The sequence below is a fragment of the Ammospiza caudacuta genome, chromosome Z, assembly GCF_027887145.1.
Source record: "Ammospiza caudacuta isolate bAmmCau1 chromosome Z, bAmmCau1.pri, whole genome shotgun sequence".
Lineage (NCBI taxonomy): Eukaryota > Metazoa > Chordata > Aves > Passeriformes > Passerellidae > Ammospiza > Ammospiza caudacuta.
Genome location: NC_080632.1, coordinates 49,916,238 through 49,928,906, shown reverse-complemented (window position 1 = coordinate 49,928,906; position 12,669 = coordinate 49,916,238). Strand labels below are relative to the sequence as shown.

General features: G+C 36.8%; 1 protein-coding gene across 2 annotated transcripts in view; it reads right to left on the bottom strand.

Moving 5' to 3' along the window:
- Nucleotides 1-12,669, bottom strand: part of ERCC8 (ERCC excision repair 8, CSA ubiquitin ligase complex subunit) — a 29,861-nt gene that overhangs the window by 16,517 nt on the left and 675 nt on the right. For both annotated transcript variants that reach the window (XM_058823766.1, XM_058823767.1), the window contains exons 2-5: nt 11,162-11,257; nt 10,910-11,011; nt 2,253-2,376; nt 611-692 (exon numbers count right to left, since the gene is read on the bottom strand). In XM_058823766.1, coding sequence (XP_058679749.1) covers nt 611-692; nt 2,253-2,376; nt 10,910-11,011; nt 11,162-11,257 — 404 coding nt within the window. The remainder of the gene's footprint in view (nt 1-610; nt 693-2,252; nt 2,377-10,909; nt 11,012-11,161; nt 11,258-12,669) is intronic.

Sequence of the window (12,669 nt, the reverse complement as noted above, 5' to 3'; positions counted from 1 at the left end):
AAAAAAATCTTAGCAATGGCAAAAAAAAAAAAAAAAGAAGAAAAATGCTAGCTGCATAACTGCTCATTCAGTCAGAGCAATGCTTCTATTAATATGATGCTTTATGCTTAATCCTTCTAATAATAGATTTACATTTTTAGTCCAAACAAATTTACCATGTAAAAAACAAAGTTTAAAAATTGGAAGTAAACAGGATCATACTTGGGAAACTTAAAAATATCTCCTCAAATATTTTTTTGCTAAACATAGTTTAATTGTATACATGTAGCAAGACACAGATCTATTTACAAAATTTACTATATTTGGATCTAATAACCTTTAAATGATAACTTATCTAATGAAAGAATCTAATTACAGCTAAGAATTTTATCAGTAAGGAGAACTGATTGATGCATTATTTCAGAAGAACAAATATGATACTCTCATTGACATCATCCAAATAATGGACAGTACAATTTTATTGTACTACTAAATTTACATCTTATCAAGACTTGATTTATGTAAAAATAAGACAGGGTAGGGGAAAAAACCCAACTGAAATATTACTTGCTTATTATTATAAATCTTATCTATCTCTACATATATCTGTTTCTTAAAAACAGATACATACCTGCTATTAAACAGTGCTTTGTAGCAATTGGAGACATATGATGGCTATAGACTGTTCCCTCAAAATGAAATATATCTGCAGGCTGATGATAAAAATATTAAATTAATTACAATGCAAATATATTAGCAGAATGCAGATGCTCACCATTATTTTTCAAGTAACAGCTAAAAGTAAGACTAATAGAAATATTACTATTTACATAGTAATGATAACTCTCCTGGTTAGAAGCCAGATAACACAAACATCACAGAGTAAGCCTGTTTCCAACAGCAGGACAGCACTAGAGCTCAGAGATGACCCAAAAGACAGACCATGAAAACTGACAAATAAGAAGCATGCATGGAAATTATGACAGTTACCAAAATTTAATAAAGCTAGTAAGTAAACAAAAAGGTTGTAATATAGAAATAGTGTCAACAGGAAGAAGGCACTTCAGACTAAGTTTAAAGACCCTTTTCATTCACAAATACCACACACTATTTTCAACTCCCAAAAAAATAAAGTAGTTCCATATAAAACTATTATCTGCCTCATGACTATTTAAAACCAATGGGATACATTTACTTTAATAAACTTGAATATTTACTTTAGTAAGTACAATTTCTTCCCAGTAAACTGCTTTTTTTTGTGTCATTCTAAAATATTGTGTATTAAAAATCTCTCAAAACTGAGTTGTCTGTACTTTCAAAAACACCATTAAGTGGCAGAACAGGTCATTTAATAACTTTTATGTGTACACTGTGTCTTTCAAGAGATGGTCACAAAACTATCTAACTATCTGGAAACTTAATTTTTTAATGAGATTTAGCAACTGCAAACATAGCTTTATATCTTAAAAAAAAAAAAAAGAAAGGAAACCACACCAAACAAGCTAATTTTTTTCCATATTACATCCCTAGAATGACAGACCTCTTTTCAAAAAAATATTTTGCCATGTGTGAAAAAGCAGTCAAATACTATCAATGTAAATTCCAAATCCTATGACTCAATGTAAATGTTCATAGGGAACAGGACAAACCACAGCCATGAATTCACAGTTCAACACAAGATGTCAGGATTACTGAATCAAAGCAACAAAAATTCCTAAATAATCTGTTTACCTTATTAATGTCAGTTACATTGGTTAGTGTGGTTTTAATGGTTTCTCTCATTATCTACTGATTTTTAGAAATGGTGTTTATAGTGCTTACAACAGCAAAATTCAGGAACTGCATCCTGTATGCCAAGACCACCAGTCCTTCAAAAGTACTGGTTATTAGATGCTGGTTATTAAAAATAAGTAGCCACTGCCATTAGACTCAACAATCCCCAAGAATGAACAGCAGACTAGACCTTGCTGGACAGGTTTACCCAGAAAAATTCAACTAGCTGTATTCCTGTTCACTGCAAAAGCAGAAAGGAACTGTTCCAAGGGTTCCAGGCTCTCCTACAGTTTAGACATTCAGTCTTCAGAAATGGGCAGGTACACATCAAGGTGTACACAAATGCCAGGACCACACCACCCTGCTGCTGCACCCACAGTTCTAACAGGTAGCTGGTTTTCATCTTCAGGATGCATAGTTCTGTTCACCTCTGTGAGAATTTCAGATACACAATAAATAACGTACACAAAGAAGGTAGCAATCTGTAGAAACTCTCTTACTTGTAAAGTGTTTGTATCCCATATTTTCAAGGTTTTATCAAATGAGCTCGATGTAAACATGCCAGTGTCATGAGGATACCACTGGACTGTCTCCACACTGAATTTATGTACATCAGGATGACTCCTAAAATCAAGAAAAATATTCCAACTGGTTAAGAGCTTTGATAATCATCTTGTAGTTGTCTTGGCATTTGATGACAAGCTGAAAACATAAACATTTTTCTTAATTTGTCCTGAGGTTTTCAAGAACTATATTTTTGTTGGCTTGATTTTCATTCAACTAATATTCATTACTTTGAAGAGTCTTCATTTCAAGAAACTACAGATCATTACCTTTTCAAAATACGATAACTGTAGCCTATCTCAAGACACTCATAAAGCATAAAAACTCTTTTGAAATATTTAAGTTGCAATGTTTACAAATCTTATGTTAAATGTGATGGCTTAACACTATCAACCATTTATGCTTCTTAGAAATGGATCCATTGAAAAATACAATCACACATGCAGTTCAAAAAATTCATTAGTATTAATGAGTAATTACAGCTACACATTTATTGGCAATTCCTGTCTGACAAAGTCACCAGAGAGCAGTCAGCTAAGTTACTGAGAGTCATTTATATTTGCATTCAGAAATCAAAGAGGAAGAACAATAGGAAACTTTCAAGTGAACTACGGATATTTAGAGACTGCAATACAATTAATAATAAACTGTGGCAGAAAGAACAGGCAGCAGAGCCAATCTTGACAGCTCCAGGATACAGACTCAACTGACCAGGCTCTGAATAATGCATGTCATTCAAATACCTGGTAGACGACTCATATCTGAGCTGGATGCACATGGATCCAGCTTCAGGGGCCCAAAATCAGCTGTTTGCTTACTCTACGCTCTGCAGTGGGATGAGGGAGAGCATACAAATGGTGAAGGTGTGAAAAGTTGTGGATTGAGAAAAATATATTTTTGTAAGTGAAAGGGAACAAATCAAAACAAACCCTGTGAACCCAGGGAAAAAACAAACAAACAAACAAAAGAAACCCCCACAGTGCAGGAATGTGCCCCCTGTTGACGGAGTGACAAAACTATCTTTTGTCCCCTCAAAAAGGAAAGAAGCCTAGAAATTTCTCTCCTGGATTAGATTAAAAAGCTGCCTAATAAGCCTAGGGGACTCCATCTCAAACTTAAAAATAGCTAATTGGACAGAAGCCAAAAAGTCCCACCTGGGCAATTTACTAGAAAAAGAAGTGAACAAAGAAGCTAATCACTATTGTGAGGTATTTTACCAAGAGCAAGAATCTCTTGCACCTGGCTCGGTTTTTCTCTATTTGTTATTTTGCCTTTTATTAAATCCTTTTGTTTCCAACACTGCAACAGAAGCCATCCTGCTGATTTTTAGGCCTCCAAGGGTAGCTAAGCTATCTTGGGTGTGTTATAGACCCAAGTGTTAAGAGCTTATGAGACCTGGCTTGAAGAAGTTCCTATAACACCCACCCAGTGAAGTGATGCCAAAGTAACCCCTTACCACAGGCTTAGATGGCTGCACATGGCACTTTACGTTATGGAATATCAGTATGTCTCTGGTCAACATGGGTCAGGTGTTCCAGCTGTTTCCTCGTAGCCTACTGTCCACCCCCTGAGGGGGCAGTGAGGAATGGTGATTGCCTTGACACTACCAAGCACTGGTCAGCACTCCCTAAAACATCAGTGTGCTATCAAGACTGGTCACAAGTCTGAAACGTACTACTATACAAACTATAGTAGTATAGACAAAGGAAATTAATTCCATCCCAGCTAAATGCAGTACTTATGGCAAAACTGCAGCTAGAAAAGGCTCCATGATATTTCAGCTCTTATCTTTGCATTGTTCTATCAAATGTCCTGGCCTCCACAAGCCAGGAGTAAGTATTAGTAAGTACTGCAGGGGTATCATTATGCAAACAGAGATGCAGATCTTCAATACTGCCACATATAGAAGAGCATGCACTTCTCAGTGTACCTATGCCTGGCCTAAATTTGTCTACTGCATAACACTACCTTTTAAAGGCAGGAGTGGATCATCACAAAGGAAAATCAAAACCTTTCACCTCTGAAGGGGATTAAACTTCTCAATAGGATGCTGACATCTCAATATGCTGAATTCAAAATAACTGAATGCGTGACAACAGTCTTATGCACTGTTGTATGCTGTATGTCAAAGTGGATTATGATGAAGGGAGAAAACCATACATACTTGCTCTTCTAAAAAGAGTGTTAGCATACCTTTAAAATATCCCATTCAACACTTGTGATTTGTCTTTGAACAGACCCAAACTCTTGACTGAAAGAGGGCCTTCAATTCAAAAGTGCTGAAGTGCCATTTTTAACAACTCAGCCTCAGCTGTTTATTGAACTGTCTCCTCACACTTATAACATTGGTTCCTTCTCAGTCAAGAATACAGGTCAACAGTAAATGTTATTTAACTCAACACAGTCTCTCAAGTAAGTTAAACTGTTGATGCACAATAATGTTTCCACAATCCAATCAGCTCGCTCACTGCTCCTGAAAACCTCTTATGCATGATGGACAGCATGGCTGCATAAACAAACCTCACTTCCTCTAGGCAAACAAGGAAGGATGTGACTGGTATCCTGGGAACAGGATGGGGAGCTCTAAGCAATAACACTCTGACTTATTAAGGAACAAAAAACCAGTCACAATAAATAGTGACTTAAATAAACTGAAACATCCTCTATGATCTTCCCTTTTGGCTTTCAGAACTAATCAATGGTTTCAAATGGATATATTACTTCAGTGGGAGGGTGCTAATGAAAAAGACCATTAATTGATCACAGATGCACTTAGCATAGTCCAAACCTATGTTTCTTTAGCACTTACTTCTATGCAAGTTCAACTATGCATGCACTGATGACAGCTACAGTCACAAGGGAAGACAAAAAAACCATTACTCATTGAAATTTGAGAGGTAATTTGGGTTAATACAACTGAATTTCAAAGGAATTCCAGTTCTGCTGGTATTTAGTCAATTTTACCTATGATTCCATGAGCAGCACAGCCACACCTTTTGTGTTAACAATACGCAATGCTTCACTATATGATATATACCCAGTCACTGCATTAGAATTAAACCACAATAGAACTATACTCATCCTCTGGAATATAGAGTATGCGCCTGAAAAGACGGAAATAAATGGAAGACTACAGATGCCAACATTGAATGAGGGCAACAAGGATACATTTCTGAATGCAACAATACCAAAACCTAAGGCATTTGTCTGAGCAAAATATTTCTCATTTTGAGATTCATCCTAATGAAAACTTGGAAATCATGTATAATGGTAAAGGATGAGCTTTCTATGAGATCCTCTTGTGATTTTGTATTTGTGGACAACATTACTGTAGACACAAGTAATCACTCTCACATTTGTACTATAACTTTGCCAACATGTAATTTAAGTATGTTATTCAGATCCTATTGTATCCTATCAAAATATTAGAATCTAATTATACTCTGATTCAAGATTGCAGCCTACTCCCATTGGTAGGAACCTCATGCTGCTAAAGAAATGGTTAGAGCATGAAGACCTTAGCTGTTTGTTGACAACAAATGCAAAAAAAATGGACAACATACTTTATTTACTGTCCATCATGATGTGGAAGAGACAAATCACATGATGGAGTATGTGAATAAAGCGGTGGGACACCCTTTTTGGATGGTCACTAAAAGCTACCAGAATTCTCAACAGTGCTTCACCCTGCTGTCATGTTGCTGATAGTAACTCTTTTGCTTTTTGTTCTAATAATCATACTGTATGTTAAGATTTGGATAATTAGAAAAAATTAGCCTGTTGGCTACCCTCAGTAATACCAGATAACCACACAATAGAAATATATTAGATGATCTGCACTGTATAAAAGTGTGAAACATTCTCAATTTGGATATTGTGAAGTTTGAGTGACTAGTCATGATTAGATTATGTGGAAAGATGGCTGGGGGTAAAATGGGAGGAAACTGCAAAGCTATATTCACATCCTAACAGAAGTTATAATGATATGGGAATTATAGGGTAAAGTGCAGTTGCTTCTTCTGGATGGAATGTGGTGAGCATGACTGAAAGCAATTCCACAATGATTCCCCATACAAACAGCCTGCAACCTCAACCACCTGCGAAGGGGGATGAAGTGGGGGGTGGAGCCAAGACTCCATGGCCAGGCACCACTGAAATCCCTGCAGGGGGGGGAATGTTGTATCTGATAAACCACACATCACCTGTTCCCCAAGGGAGAGAAAATGTCTTTCTGTTGAACCAGCAATTGTGGTTAAATAGCTCTTCTTGGATGAAATTGGTTCATTATTATCTAACTGTAATACGAATGCAGACCCCCAACCCAAAGTTCAGAATCACAGGATATTCTCAGTTGGAAGGCAGACACAAGGATGATCGAGTCCAACTCTTAAGTGAATAGCCCATACAGGAACCAAACCCACAACCCTGGCATTACTAGCACCATGATCTAAATCAACTCAGCTAACTTCAACTTACCCACCACCAGGGAAAGATCACCCCTCACTGAGCATGTGCTCTGCATTTTATTGACTGCAGCTTTAAGAGAAAAGGGAGAGAATTTTACACCATTTAGTCACAAAGGTACAATACCTCAAGCTCCAAATAAACATAATGGAATTGTACAAAAGTAAGTCAAAAATTGTGAAGTTAGGGAAGATTCCATTATAACTTCTGAGATCAGCCAATAAGGGGATCTGTCTTCATCCCCAGAGGAATGCCTGTTAGTAAGAACCCTACTCTATATGTGTTCTATTAGGGATTAAATCTTGTCTGTATATTGGCCTGAACGTGTGTTAGCAGTCAGAAACTATCACTGGCAGGGCTTAAACCTTAACCTGTCACAATTTTCTCTCATTAATAAAGAATGTTATTCCATAGTTAGAGTGAGTCTTTCATGGACACTAGCATGCACTGGCAGTGGGTAATGTACCTGAATAAAGTAGGAAACCCCGCTGAGGGGGTCTCTCTTCTGCTGTTGGTGTGTGTCCCTGAACAAGTCAGTTGAACTGCCCTCTGATCCAGCAGGACTATTCAGTGAAGGGTCCCTATAAGAGGGTGCTGAGGGGCTGGTTGGACACAAAGGTCTCAGCTTTTCCAGGGCAGTGACAGACTAATCTAACACTACAGGTTGAGGAAATTTTCCCTTTTCATACGACATCTTATAGTTCTCATTTCATCTGAGCTAATAAAATTTTCTGCTCACTTGGGTTGCTACAAAGCAAAAAAGACACCTTTAGGAGAGTTAGCCTGAAGCCAGCACTGACAATACTAAGCAAGAGATATTGAGCAACTTTTGAGCTTAGTTTAATGACTTCTGCATTGCTCTTCCACCTCTGATGCATATCCTAGAATGGCCTGTTACTCTGGCACAGTGCTAAAAGTCAACAAATTTTATACCTCTATTCTTCAGGGACGTGTGCTGGTTTTGGCTGGAGTAGAATCAATTTTTTTCACAGTGCCTAGCATGGGATACGTTTTGGATTTGTGCTGAACAGAGTTAGTACATAGGGGTGCTTTTGTTATTGCTGAGCAGGGTGTACAGAGAGCCAAGGCCTTTTCTGCTTTTCATACTGACATGCTGGTGAGGGGACTGGGAGTGCCTGGGAGGAGCCAGAACAGGTGACCCCAGCTGACCAAAGGGATATTCCAGACCATGTGACATCAAGCTCAGTATATAAAGCTGGGGGTAACATGGAAAGAGGAGGAGACACATTTGAAATGATGGCATTTGTCTTCCTGAATAACCATTATGCATGATGGGGCTCTGCTTTCCTGGAAATGGCTGAAGAAGTGAATTAATTCTTTGGTCTGCTTGTGTTTGCAGCTTTTGCTTGCTCTATAAACCTATCTCAACCCAGGAGTTTTCTAGATTTTACCCTTTTGATTCTCTCCTTGATCCCATTGGTAGGGGATCTACCTATGTGGAACTTGGTTGCTGGCTGGAGTTAAACCATGGCAAGCTAAAAATCTTCAGTACCTGCAGAGCCAGGAAATCAAGCTTAACTCAGAGTGAGCTTACTCCTGGAAAGGCCTTTCCATTCACTGTGCAGAAAAACCTAAACCCATGGAAGAAATTATCTGGGTACAGTAACTATAAGTGTACAACATTGGACTGTAATCAACTCTGCACAAGAACAATCAATTCTCCCATAATCCACAGGGCTGAGGAATGAACTAACAAACTCTTGAGTAGCTCTGCAGGAACCACCTTTGAACTAGCTAAGCTTAGTAGTGGCTACATGCCATTCAGCCTAGTTTCACATCTCAGGATGTACATTATTCCCAGTTCATTCCAAATGAAGTATTTTCATCCATTACTCAAAATATCCCAGCCTTTTCTACCATAGACAAATACAAATAATTCTACGGATAATAGGTCACTGTCATTCATTCTTCCTAGACATGTTTTGAGTAGTAGAGACTACCTTAAAGATAAGCATTATCTGCATATTATCTAGAAATGGTATTGTTTGTTTACACTCAAATGCCAGTTTTTGTCCCAGGTCAGCATGAATCATTTGAAACCAGGTAAAGTGCTGACTCCCAGGAAAACAGGAAAAGTTTTATTTTTGTATTTGCAATAGCAGCCCTATATTCCAGACTTGAAACATGGAGTAAATCACAGCCTACCACCAGGAATTATGTCTTTTGTTGTTCTATACTACTGGATCATTAGCAAGCCCAGTTCAGGTATTAAGAAACAGCTTTAAGGGGCCTTTAGCAGGATATTCTTTAAGGAACTTTGAGATCAGATCTGTGTTCTGCCCTGCAATCTTGGACAACAGGCAAACTTGGACAAGACATCAGCACTATATCCTTCAAAGACAGGAGCTAGACAGTCAGAAGGAGGTGCTTCTGCAGTATAAATTCATTTATTAAGTCAGGAACTCTGAAAAATATTCAAAATATATGAATATATATATAAACAGTAGCTAATTAGTTAGCAAGTATTTAAAACATACTAGGAAGCTTAATGAATACCACAAATAAATAATTGAAGAAATAAATCTACTAAGATTATTTAAGCAGTAATAATCATAAGCCTGTTACTTAGAGCAGTGCCACACAAAATCAAATTCTACTAACAAAATTCATGCCTTGAGTGGTAAGAAATAAAAGACACGGCTATGCAAATTAACACCTACTCAAGAAACAGATAACCAACTAACCATACTCCTAAACAGAATCTTCAAAGATGGATTATTTCTACTGACTTAACTGAAGTTAATGATAGCCTGATTTTAACACAGATTTGGTAGCTTTTACATTGTGCCTTCTTAGCATGAATTTCTTCAATTTGCTGCATCTGTTTCAGAATTCATCTCAGTTTTAAGATTTAGAGAGGTACAGTCATTATATGTTCTTAACCACAATTTAAAATAATTTTGTGCAAGAATCCCAGCCATGAGGACTTGTTTTATTAGCTATGTTCTGTTAGCCTTTTTCTTTCCTATGATACAAGATATTGTTAAGGCCTTTTATTGTTGCAAATCTGTTGTATTCTTGCATAGCTGACTCATGAAGCATCTGACTCTCAGACCTCAAATAATTTTGTAGACTGGGAAAAAATAAGGGGAAAATGCAGCTACCAATCTATTATGAAATCGAATATCTCTTACTGTGAGTCTTAGGTGAAGTTCTAACCTACTAGACAAGCCTTTATCCAAATAAAAGAAAAAAACAGCTTTTGCTAGAAGACTTAATGTCTGTAATGGGAAAATTTGTACTGCCTGCAGGGACAGCCTGACAAATCAATTAAGGCTTAGACTCTGTATAAAGATTTCACACAGCATGGCAGTACCCTGTTCTTTAGAAAAATACATCCCATTTTTACAGTGGCACACCTGTCTTCATTTAAACATGTTCTTAAGAAGTTTTGTACAAATCACTTCTATATCTGCTGAACACCTGATGAACTAAAAGTAGCTACTAGTAAAGCAGGAAAGAGAGAGAGGGGAAATAAAACAATTTCAAATAGGTGTTAGATTTTTCTCCAAACAGGTGAAAAGGATTATGCAAATAATTGCACAATAATCCTGCTAAAAAGTGCATTTACTCAAATTATATGTATTATATATATTTGGGGAATACAGGGAAGGTTTCTACAGCAGTTTCAAAACTTCTTTCTCAGTTACTGGCATAGAGGCACCAAATTTCAAAATAAAACACTAAGAAAACTCACAGGTCAGAAATTATGAGTTAGAGAAAGGTCTGGGTTGCCTTTTTTTCCCTGTCTTCTTTTTCTAGTGTTAAAATATGAGGTTAGAATACCAGGTCTGCCTTCTTTTTGTGGTCTTGACAGCAATGTAAGACTGTCTGACTTTAGTTTCCATGTGAGTACAATCAGTATCCTTCATTTTAGCTTATGAAATTGCTATAGATTTGCTCAAACAATACAAGAGTCACTGTACGTATATTGTAACTATTAGAGTAGACAAATCAAGAATAAAACAATTAGCTCCTGCTACTAGCCTTCAAAGATTTCTAGCAGTATTTTCTTTTTATCCCAAAAGTAAAACAGACATTAATTTGCAAGTTTAATTCTAGACACCCAAGAACTACTTGTAGTTTTAAAAAACTTCAGAGTACTTACCTTCCAACTGAAAAAAGTGCTTTACACGTGTAACTTGGCTTCTTGCTCAAGTTTTCAAGGTCATAAAGTACAATAACGCCATCTGATCCACCAGATAACATGCTGAAAGTGTTAATGAAGCACAGAAGTTATAACACTCATAATCGCAATATGTTTAATATAATGAACGTGTTCAACAAGACAACAAATTCACAGTACCCAAACACAGTGAATTACTCACGGACAGTTGTACCAGCCAAAGTATATACTTACTATCTTCCCTCAACAGGCTCAATATCAAGGGTGTTGATACCACTTCCATGTATTCTTTCCACATCTCTATCTTTATTTAACTCCAAACTTAAAACTCTACCCACAAAAAAAAAAGAAAAAAAAGGAAGAAAGAGAGATTAAAAACATGTTATTATGAAAAAAAATGTTATTATGTAGCTCTGAACAGCTGAAACCTAATTTCATGCTCCTTCAATGCATTTACTTTATTCTTGCCAATTTTTGCAAAACTACACAATACAGAGATAGAAATAAGTCTTGTGAAGTTGGCAGAAAAAAAAAACTTTGTTGTTTGGAAGGTAAGAGAGAAATAACTACATAAAATGGGCTCAAAGAAAAAGCAAAACTGCATTTTGGGTCAACATATTAAACAAAACCTGGAATGTAATTTGAAAACACTAAGACAAAGAAACATTAGAAGCTTGTAATCACCACTAGAATACTGGCTACTTTGAAGCTTCATCATGTAGCATCCTTTCAGGCTTCATCCTGCTTGGAACTACGGACATCTAGCGGACAAAGTAATTTAGTTTACCAAGTTTAAAGTATTTCCTTTAATGAAACTAAGTTTGTATGCAATATTTTCTGAAATACTAAATAAAAACCAGGCGACCCCCAATGATGAAGCTTCCACAACAATATTTTCTAACCTGCAACTCTTAGCTTGTATTTTTGAGTATGTAAATATTGCACAGTCAAAAAAGAGATATTCTGCTTCATTAAGTCATACTACCTGATAGAAAATTTAACCTTGCAGCATGATCAGAGCCTCCCACAGCACCATTTAGTACAAAGCTCAACACCACCACAACAGAAACATAACTAGGTAAGTAAGTGAAAAGCTGTGAGGCAGAGTGCCCCTACTCAGCCTCAGCTCAAGGGGCAAAAAATCCTGATGTGAGAACCTTAGGCTGCTACAGGCAGGCCCCTATCATCGTGTCTGCAGACATGCTATAAAAGCAGCAAATCATTTAAGCTCTTTTAAACTATGTGAAACATAATTATGCAAGAATTCACCTAGAATAGGAATTCTGACATACACAAGATATCCAATTTAAAACCTTTGAGTTACAGATGGAATTTCAGGAAACACGAAATCCCCCTGTGGAAATGTGTTGAAATATATGACTTCAAAAAGCAGCTACAAATAAAATCCACTTAAAACTACCTTTGCTTTTTTAAGTCAAAATAAAAAAGTTCAGGAAGGGAAATGCTACGCAGACAATTGTCCAAGAAAGGTTAAGTTTGTCCAGTGGGTTACTGTTCTTAACACTGAATGCTACATGAGGGCTGAGGGCACAGAGGGACATAACTGTGTTGTGAAAATGCACCCAGAAACAAGCTTCCTGAGCTACCAAAATTAATTTCAATTTTAAATACTTGTTTTACAATGATACAGCGTCATAAACCCATAAATCGCCACCACAGATGCAGAAGTTGTGTAACTGAACTAAGATTGGCTTTATTTGATTTATCTTGAAATACACCTA